Source organism: Pseudorasbora parva, chromosome 21 (assembly GCF_024679245.1).
Source record: "Pseudorasbora parva isolate DD20220531a chromosome 21, ASM2467924v1, whole genome shotgun sequence".
NCBI lineage: Eukaryota > Metazoa > Chordata > Actinopteri > Cypriniformes > Gobionidae > Pseudorasbora > Pseudorasbora parva.
Window position 1 is genome coordinate 19,101,949 of NC_090192.1, and position 11,048 is coordinate 19,112,996.

Here is an 11,048-nt window from a genome sequence, read left to right on the forward strand (position 1 = left end):
GTGACATCACTACAAACTAATTTCGGGTGATGTTTAAAGAAGACTGAATTTTAAAACCGTCAGATGAATAACATTCTTGCCAACCATTTTGTAGTATTTAGCTTGTTGTTTGCTGTGAGACATAAAAAGGCATTTTCTCCTATTCAGCAACTGGCGATCACAACACCAAAACACAACATCAATTCACAAAACGCAACACTTTATTCGTTTGCTGTAATCCAAATAGTTAGAATCCATATGTTTGCGAGAAACAAATCTAAAATTGAGCCCGGTGATCTTCATCTCCTCTCAGTAGCGCGACGGCAAACATCAAATCTTGCGCTCGTAAATTCAAATTTAAAAAACGCGCCCTCATGAAGCGTTACGACATGATTTACGGCAGTGGCATCGAACGCTCATTGGCTCTCGCCTGCTTCGTCACAGATTTTGACATGTCGTGTTTCAGTCGATTTTTATTTGAAATGGGAAGCGCGCAACTTCACGGAGAGAAGCCGGATTAATATTTTCATTGATTAATAGCTAACATTCTGCTCTGTACCTCATACAAAACTATTAACGTTATATACCACCCCAGAGGACTGCGACTGCAACACATCTTTATTTGAACTACTTTTGGTACCGCTTTTGACATTTTTGCAATAAATAAATTATTGTGAGTACACTGGTCTGTCTGTTATGCTTTGATTTATAACAGTACGTTGTTTTAATAAATGCTAATGGGTAGGTTTAGGGGTAAGTGTAGGATTAGCCGTTCAAAATATATTTTTTAATGCTATATTTTTACCAAAATCGTCATTTTCCAACGTTTTACCTTTTATTTTCTTTATATTCTGTATTAAATTGGTAGGTTTAGGTTTTGGGTAGTGTTAAGGGATCGTAGATTAATCAATAAAATGGTCAAAGGGAAATTATATAGATATCTTTATGATATAACAAAAAAAAAATTGTTTTTACCAGAATAAAGTTTTGTATTCTCAAAAAAAAAAAGATTTCATGATGGATTCGTAAATATTTTACGTTTTTTAGCTGTAAAAATGTAATAATACTACGTTTAAATGTTGCAAATACGTCTATATTTTACATTTTAGCACTTCTCCAAACGTACTAAGACATACGTTTAGTCTCTTTGAAAGTAACGTATTAATACCTACGTATTAAGGGTGAGACCAGGCTGTACTGGATCAGAACGCGTACTGGACGCGCATGCGCGGTGGTTTCATTCACAATTCGATGACACCATGTGCAGTAGAGTTTTGGGGCTATTTTTTTTACGGTCTATGCTATTAACGAACAGGAAAGTTTCTCAAAAATTCGCAAAAATAATGATTAATAACATGCTCATGCCATCAGGACGCACGTTTTGCATTTTCCCTTGAATGTCTAGGCTACTGGTAGCTATTTTAAAGTTCTTTACAGATCGTGTTGCATGTACCTTGAGGATTAAAATTACAGAGACAATTTGACTCATTTTTCCTTCTACTCAACAGCAAGTATGATCAGAATATATTAAAATTTTAACTGTTTTGCATGCATGTACAGCGAAACTAGGATAATTAAAGTATCACATTTATAAAAAGATGATTTATTCATCAATAATTACTTAATATTTATCAGTACTACAACTACACAGCTTAGAACATCATCTATACTATAATGATCATACATTAAGACTAGCGCATAGCTACGCATTATAAATTAACCCAGAGATCGGTAGGCTATGGCATTGCCATAACGGTCCACCATCCAGTAGGCCTACGTATTGGATCTGATCCAGCTACGTCATCGTACAGGCTGCAGCAAGGGTGGTCTCAAAAATTCTCTTGGAACCAACGCTTTTGAAAAAGTGGGCGGGCACTGTAGCTGTGATCTCATGTGACTGACAGGTTGTCTAGCACAGCACCTCACATCATGAGAATAGATGTCGCTGCAAGTGAAGGGGGAAGTTTTTTTTTATTATATTAAAAATAATAGGATACACACACACACACAAAAAGGAAAATAATAATGATGTGCAGAGATAAATTATTTATAATAGGCCTAAATACTGCAATATTTCCTTAAAAAAGTTCATTTTGGTTTTGTGGTGACATGGAGACATTTATGTATTTTATATCATGTCTGCAGGGTTAGACGCCCCCTAAGTTTTATGGGAAAACAAATACATATTTTTAACAGCTACATGGAAAATATTTATTTGATAGGCCTATCTGTTGTTTACAAACAAAACAATTCTGCAATTCTTTAACTGCATGCTGGTGAAATTGACTTTATAATTAAATATAGGCTCCATCTTTATTAAACTAAACTGAAATGTGAACTAAAATGCTTAGCTAACTGATGTAGGATGTTTATTTGTAAAGTAGTTGTTTCAACAAAGTCTTCGAGTAAGTGCATGTTTGTATTTATTTACAGGGTGCGGAGAAGGCTGGGTGGAGGCTTTCAGAAGATATCGACACAGAGGTGTTTAGCCAGTAGGTAAAGAAGCAGGGATTAGTTCTCTACCTCAACTGAGAGATTTCCTCTATGCATACAGATGGTGAGTGTATGAGTGTGTGTGTGTTTCTTGATTGACTTCGTCACAGAAGCTATTGAGTCAGCTCTCTGAGTCATCCGTTTCAAGGTTGCCTAGTGACAGCGGCGGGGAAATGTTTCCTATTGCGCATTCGCTGATGCTTGGCTTCGATATTTATTCAAGCAATGCAGTAAGAGGGCAAGAGAAAATAATTGATGCATTTCACATGATTGCATGGATGTTCGGCCATCCGTGAAAAATGTTTACCTGCGGATTTCTGAACTTCCTTTGTTTTTCATGCATCAACTTCCTAATAAAACTGATGTTTTATTCCTAATAAAAAGCTTTCTTGTGTCTTGAACCTCGACGGCCTACCCCCAGTAAGGCTCAAGTATCCCTTCACGGACACCAAATCATAGGCTAAATGTACTCCTTTTGACTCAAAGGAGATAAACAAAATGTAAACTTTGAGATTAACATTTAAGATAAAACAATTGTATGAATAAAAATCAGACTCACTAGGTAGCTTAATCCCAAACCGCTTCAGATTTGATATTTTATAATTCCATTTAGTTTGATATTGGTTTGATTGGCTGAGACATGACATGGAGACACGAAAATAGGAAAAAGTTGTATTGTGAGACAAATATACAGTTGGTCCCCCTTTTGCTCCCAAAACAGCCCTAGACTCCTGAAGGTGAAGGTGTGCTGTGGTATATCTGGCACCAAGATGTTAGCAGCAGATCCTTTAAGTACTGTAAGTTGAGATGGATCAGACTTATTTGTTCATAACCCACAGATGCTCAAATGGATTACGATCTGGGGAATATGGAGGCAAAGTCAACACCTCAGACTCATTGTTGTGCTCCTCAAATCATTCCTGAACCATCTTTGCTTTGTGGCAGAGCACATTATCCTGCTGAAAAAGGCCACAGCTACCAGGGAATATCATTGAAAGGATTTACAGCATCTGCAACAATGCTTAGGTAGGTGATACATGTCAAAATAACATATATGGACGACAGCAGTCACGGTTTCCCTGCAGAACATTGCTGAAAGCATCACATTGCCTCCACAGGCTTGTCTTCTTTTCATAGTGCATCCTGGTGCCATGTGTTCCCCAGGGAAACGGCGTACCAGCACCCGGCCATCCACCTCCGTCCATTGCTCCATGGTCCAGTTCTAATGTTCACTTGCTCTTTGTTGGCACTTTTGGCTGTGGACAGGGGTCAGCACGGGCACCCTTACTGGTCTGTGGCTATATGCAACTCCATACGCAACAAAATGCAATGCACTGTGTATTCTGACATCTTTCTATCAGAACCAATATTAACTTCTTGAACAATTTAATCTGTTTGATCGGACAACATGCTCCCCATGTGCATCAATGTGCCTTGGCTGGCCATGACTCTGTCGCCGGTTCACCACTGTTCCTTTATTCGACCACTTTTGATAGATACTGACCACTGCAGACCAAGAACACCCCACAAGAGATGCAGGAGATGATCTGACCCAGTCATCTAGCCATCACAATTTCATGTAGAACTGAACTTTAGGCCTGTTTGGTTCCAACAGTGTGTTGAATGATAGATCATGAGGTGGTTTTACAGGTTTCCTGTGAAAAGAAACGTCATAACAGAAGACCTTATGTTGCTACACAAATATTTACTGCTGCCAAGTAATGCAGAGGCGTGTGTGCAGATGAAGACAATATTTCCTGTTTTGACACCATCCCCGTTAAAAAGAAAACAACCAACTCTACAAAGCAGGTGGAGACACCTACTGCACAAATTCATGCCTTCTGAACCTGTGAGGCATCCCCTTACAGATGCGCAGCATTAGTCAATGTGTACCTGCTTTTCTCTCAAAAGCATTATTTATTATTAATAATTATCAGTGTTATTACAGTTTTTCTCAGTTACTTTGGTACATTTTTTGAATCATCCTTAAGCAAACCAGTAAATTAATTTCTCAAAAAATGGATTACCTACAAAAGCCTGTAACTTGCTTAAAATACTGTCTCAAACGTATTTATGTCAATGAACACATCAGTGTCATCAGAATGACAAGTCTTTGTTTCGTTGTTCACCAACAAGATCAAATGCTCAAAATGCTTAGTAATGTTGTCAATCTAACAGTGTACTCTGTGGTAAACTATGGCTATTTTGATGACAATGCTTGAAAATACACTTCATCTGTGTGACATACACCGTCACAGATGAAATGCAGATGAAATGACAGATGAAAAGTGACATACACCGACCAGGCATGACATTATGACCACTAACAGGTGAACTGAATAACACTGATTATCTCTTCATCACGGCACCTGTGGGATATATTAGGCAGAAAGTAAACATTTTGCCCTCAAAGTTGATGTGTTAGAAGCAGGAAAAATGGACTAGCACAAGGATTTTAGCAAGTTTAACAAGGGGCAAATTGTGATGGTTAGCAGACTGGGTCAGAGCTTCTTCAAAACCACAGCTCTTGTGGGGTGTTCCTGGTCAGCATTGGTCAGTATCTATTAAAAGTGGACCAAGGAAGGAACAGTGGTGAACTGGCAACAGGGTCATGGCTAAAGCTCAATGATGCTCATGGGGAGTGTAGACTGGCCCATGTGGTCTTATCAAACACATGAGCTAGCTCAAATTGCCCAATAAGTTAATGCTGGTTCTGATAGAAAAATGTCAGAATATACAATGCATCACAGTTTGTTTCGTATGGGGTTGTATTAGCCGCAGACCAGTCACGGTGCCTATGCTGACCCCTGTTCACTGCCAAAAGCACCAACCGTGGGCATGTGAGCATCAGAACTGGACCATGGAGCAATGAAAAAAGGTGGCTCTGTCTGAAAAAATACTTTACAATGTCATTGCGATATCAAGAAAAAGACAAAACACATACATACTGTATATACACCAATCAGGAATAACATTATGACCTCCTTTCTAATATTGTGTTGCTGCAAAAACAGCCCTGACCCGTCAAGGCATGGACTCTACAAGACCCTTGAAGGTGTGCTGTGGGACCAAGATATTAGGAGCACATCCTTTAAGTCCTGTAATTTGCGAGGTGGGGCCTCCATTGATCACACTGAACTGATTTGATGAGGAAATAATCACCTCATGTTATTCACCTCACCTGTCAGTGGTCATAATGTTAAGCCTGATTGGTGTATGTATTCAATTGCATAAATGTACCAAGCATTTGCAATTTGTTCAAAATAATGAGAAATTGTTTTTATATTTAAATTGCTCAGGTGACTAGAGGATGGTTACACATTTTTTTTACAAATTACACTTTTTTTTGTGATTTTCATCAGAAATGTAAAAATATTCTGAATTTGCTTTGATATTAAATTATTCAAGAAAACAAAAGATTATTACTATTACAGACAGACAGAGACAGACAGACAGACAGACAGACAGACAGACAGACAGATATATCGATTTTAACCCTGCGATTGGGTTGTTTTATTCCTGCGGCTGGGTTAAATGTTGGCTTCAGACAACCCAATCTCTGGGTTAAAACAACCCAATTGCTGGGTTAGTCCATATTTGACCCAACAATGGGTTGTTTTTTACCAATATTTTTTTTTTAGAATGTAGATAGATAGATAGATAGATAGATAGATAGATAGATAGATAGATAGATAGATAGATAGATAGATAGATAGATAGATAGATAGATAGATAGATAGATAGATAGATAGATAGATAGATGTAGTCTGATGCAGCATTTCCTTAGCATCTGCTCAAGCCAAATGGACAACGGACATAACAGCCCCTACACACACACACACACACACATCTGACCAGCTTTTGGGTCATGGAAAAACTGACTTGTCCCCCACTTTCCCTGTTTATGATGCTGCCGCTGCGTGAGTCAGGCTTTAATGCACTGGTTCCTGGCTGCTGTTTTGTCCAGTAAGGTCATGTGTGATGACGTGGCAGTATGACATCAATGGGTGATACATGAAAAAATATCAACATTTAAACAAACATCAATATCATCGTCGTTTGCTCACATTTCAGATACGAGGATATCAAAAATGTTTATAAGCACTGAAACTAGCTGATCTTTTTATTTATTTAAGTATGTAAATGTGAGGAAGCTAAACAAAAAGACAATGTTATTAGATGAAGCATGCCAGATCATTTTTGGAATATTTCTGTCATTATCTGCTCACCCTCATGTTGTTACAAACTCTTATGATGCAGTAGATGGAGGATGAATGTTCACACTGCTCTTTTACAATGAGTGAATGGTCACCCAAGTCTTTTTTTCTTCTCTCTCTCTCACACACACACACACACACACACACACACACACACACACACACACACACACACACACACACACACACACACACACACACACACACACACACACACGTCATGTTTCCATGTTTTATGGGGACTTTCTATAGGCGTAATGGAGTTCATACTGTACAAACTGTACATCCTATCCCCCTACACTGCCCTTGCCCCTAAACCTACCCATCACAGGAAACATTCTGCATTTTTACTTTCTCAAAAAAACTCCTTCTGTGTGATTTATAAGATGTTTTCCTCATGGGGACCTAAGAATGTACCCACAAGGACAAGGATTTCGGATATTGCCATCTTTGTGGCAAATTGCCACATTTTGTCCCCATAATGTAGGGATTACCAGACCCCACACCCACACACACACACACACACACACACACACACACACACACACACACACACACACACACACACACACACACACACACACACACACACACACACACACACACACACACACACACACACACACACACACACACACACACACACACACACACACAAATAAAAAACTCCAAAAAACTTGTAATACAATTTAATTGTAATATACAGCCAGTAATTATCATTTGCTTTTTTTATGATAAAGAGTAGTGTGACAAAATATTCTGCTAAATATCTCCTTTTGTGACCCACAAATAGAAAAATAAAACACATTATAGGCCTACAGGGAAACAACACGAGGGTAATTTTGATTAACTGTCCCTTAATTTATTTGTAATTTTCAGACCTAACATAATCAATCCTTCAAGTCAGCATTCATTCAGTTGAACAATTTACCTTTGGCTTCATTTAAACACTGTTCTGTGTGAAGAAACATCAGGTGTGCAGAGCAGCAGTGAAAGGCTCCATGTTTAAACAGCTATTTTTACATTTAGCCTTGAAGGCAGCCAACTGTAAAGCTTTGGGACTTGATTGAGCAATGCAACATTTGTTTACTAATCAAAATAGTTTGTGTAGGCATGGTTCCTTATCACCTTAAGTTCTCATCAAACACCCCATTAGGCATTTGACAGTGTTTTCAGTTGTCATTTACATCTCATAAGCCCCCCTGACTGGAATGTAGCGCTTAGCATGTTTTTGCTAATGAGTGACTTATTTACTCAAGGGAAATGTGAGCAGGACTTTAAAGTTACCTCCGTGTGGAGTATGCAAATCAAAGAGTTATCTTGAAATATAACACAACGGTGTACAGTTGTAAACTATACAATGTGTATTATCAGTACTACCAAGTGCTGATAAACTAAGCTGGCCTACTATTAAAGTGAAAACCTGGGTGGATTTGCATGAATGAATGTTCAGGTGTAATTTAGTTGTTTATATGGTTTTTATGCCTGTTTGTGAGCATGGTTTTGTATGAGGCTGTCTCCTAAGCTCTTTGCTTACAGGCAGATTGTTATCAGTATAAGTGGTGTATACCGGAGGTTCCACACTAAATAAACTGAGGGTTGGGATAGAAACTGTTTCCATAGCCTCAGCATTGAGCCCTTGCACACTAGACCGAAGCAGGGAGTCAGTCTTGCCCAGCCTGTGTCCAAACGCTGCTCGACCAAGGCCATCAGTGATGTGGGGGAGGGATCATTTGAGCTGATAACTGCTGTGAGTTAAACAGGTGTGAAATGTACATGTTCCCAGAAACTGTTTGCCCCACACCACATGTCATATGTTTAGAGTGTCTTTATATTGTGACCAGATCAATCCATCCACCTTATATACTCAAAATGCTGATTGGGTTCTTTTTTGTGCTTCATGCAACATTGTAAAACACAATCAAAAACACAACTGATGAGATGAATAAGAGAAAATGGACTGATCTTAATGCTGGCGCACTTAGAACAGGTTTGCGGTATACTCAGCTACAAAATAAACATGTCTGTGTTTGATTTGTCTGATGCCATGGTTTATGAAAAGGGTGGTTCTCTGCACACATCTACACTTGTACAAATACAGATTCCAAGTAGAAGAGTTTATACTATAGCAGGTTCCACAAAGGATATTTTATTTTCTAACATTTAGGTCTTTAGTCAACCATGGTTCTGGTGCATTAGAAGAGTCAGAGAGAGAAGAAATTAGATTAATAACTCATTTTTAATCTACATTTGTTTCTGCCAAATTCCAAATATATAAGCAGAAATATAGAATTATTTATTTAATAAAGACTACATAAACTAATACTGGATCTGAAAATACTGTCAAAAAGGGAAATAAATACAAAAATGAATAAATAAAAAAGTACTTAGCCTAATAATATTAATACTCTCCCAAGAAACATAATAGCACAAGGCAAGTGCTTTATGATATGTATGCAAGGTCCATTTGAAATGCAAAGGTCTAGGCAAATATTAAACAGTGTTAACTTGATAAAGTGCCATGGAAATAGTAAACCCTATCAATTACAAAATCTACAGGAAACACGCCATTGCAATGTCTGCATATTTCTTTCTTTCTTGCAAAACAATAAGCCAAATAAATGTATTAACCTTTATCAATGGAAAGTCCCCACTAATGTAACGCACCAGAGTATGTGATTTGCATGGTTAACAACTACATAGCTTTAAAATAAAAGTATACACTGCAAATACCACCTGCAGCAAACACTGCGGTATCGTAGACCGCATTTATCACCATCTGAAAGCTTGAAGTTTCAGGTCGTTATTTCCGATGCTTGCGCCAGCTCATGGGTGACTCGAGAAGAAAAGGATCCCTCCTTTGATTGGCCACAAAAGCGCTACGTGGACATCCAGCAGCAACAGGTAGAGCGCGTGACCGTTATCATTTCATTCTGACTGCGGCTGTCAGGACGACAACAGCGCTTCTCGTCAACTAATTATCGCTCTTCGAAAGGCTCTTATCGCTCAAACACCATCTCGGGTTTGGCGGAAATTTATTTTGAGGTAAGCAAAACTTTTTTCCCCCTCGAAAGCAGGGATGATTGATTGACAGCTTATACAGAAGCGACAACGTGTAGTGACGATGTGCCTTGTTTCTCATTTGATGAATCTACCAGCATGGCTTAATATTATTCATTTTTAGTTTATATTTTTTAACTATTGAACAGACTAGTTAACTAGGTATGAATGAGATGCTATCAATAGGGATGAATATTACACATTATCCAGAAGTATGTCTTCAAATTTATTCAGTTTATCGAGTAAGTTATTCACAAAGCACTTGAGACATTTATTTTTCATATAGGCTAGCATCTAATTTTCAGTATCTACATTATTAAAGTAATTTATACTGACATATGATGTTATTTGCATGTTCATGTCTTCAACTCAAATGTGAATAATAATATTCTAGGGCCTACACCAGGGTGTGGGGGAGTCAAGTATGAAGTCCAAAGGAAAGGGGTCAAAGCGGGCCAGACAGTCTTGGGCAGAGCAGGACGACCCAGATTTTACGCTGGAAACAGAGCCAGGTTCCAGCGAACAGGAGGGTTCAGAGGCGTCTGTGAGGCTGGGTGGGACATGGAGAACATTGAGGGGTGAGGGGCATGGTCGTGCCCGCGTGGGCACACGCCGCAGGCGGCAGCATGGAAACACCAAGGAACGCAACGTCCGCAGACTGGAGAGTAATGAGAGAGAGAGGCAGAGGATGCACAAACTCAACAACGCCTTTCAGGCCCTAAGGGAGGCCATTCCTCATGTCAAAACAGACAAAAAACTTTCCAAGATCGAGACTCTCACGCTGGCCAAGAATTACATCAAGTCCTTAACCACCATCATCTTGGGCATGTCGAATGCCTGCCTGCCTCACACCGAGAGTCAAATGGAGGCTAACGCCGCCCGGCTCCTGCAGTGCTATCAGCAGCATCTACAGGAGGAAGGAGAGGAAGACCTGTCCAACTACCTGAGCCAAATTCACAGCTTCAGCCAGGGCAGCTAACACACACTGCCACAGAACAGACTCACTGAGCGCTAAACGACAAGTGTAAAATACATGCAATCTACATGCATGATGATGAATACCAGCTCTTAAGACTAACACAAAGGAGCGTTCGAGTTTACAAGCTAAAGCTGGTCCATGTAGAGAATATGCAGAATATTTGTTACCCTCAAACAACGTGAATGTTAAATTGTTAGCCAGTGACACTTTGGATTATGAACGGACACAGTCTACTGCTTCAGCCAAAAAATGTCACAAAAAGAAGATGCCCATAGTGATGGGGTCCAAATCAACACCGGACCGCCTAACGTTCATTGAAT

At 39.1% G+C, this 11,048-nt stretch overlaps 1 protein-coding gene across 1 annotated transcript; it reads left to right on the forward strand.

Annotated features, from left to right (window-relative positions):
• Nucleotides 1-9,044: 9,044 nt before the first annotated feature.
• bhlha15 (basic helix-loop-helix family, member a15) lies at nucleotides 9,045-11,004 on the forward strand. The gene is made up of 2 exons (XM_067429421.1): nucleotides 9,045-9,734; nucleotides 10,144-11,004. Exon 2 carries the CDS (start codon nucleotides 10,174-10,176, stop codon nucleotides 10,726-10,728), a length of 555 nt encoding a protein of 184 aa, XP_067285522.1. The 5' UTR covers nucleotides 9,045-9,734; nucleotides 10,144-10,173; the 3' UTR covers nucleotides 10,729-11,004.
• Nucleotides 11,005-11,048: the final 44 nt, after the last annotated feature.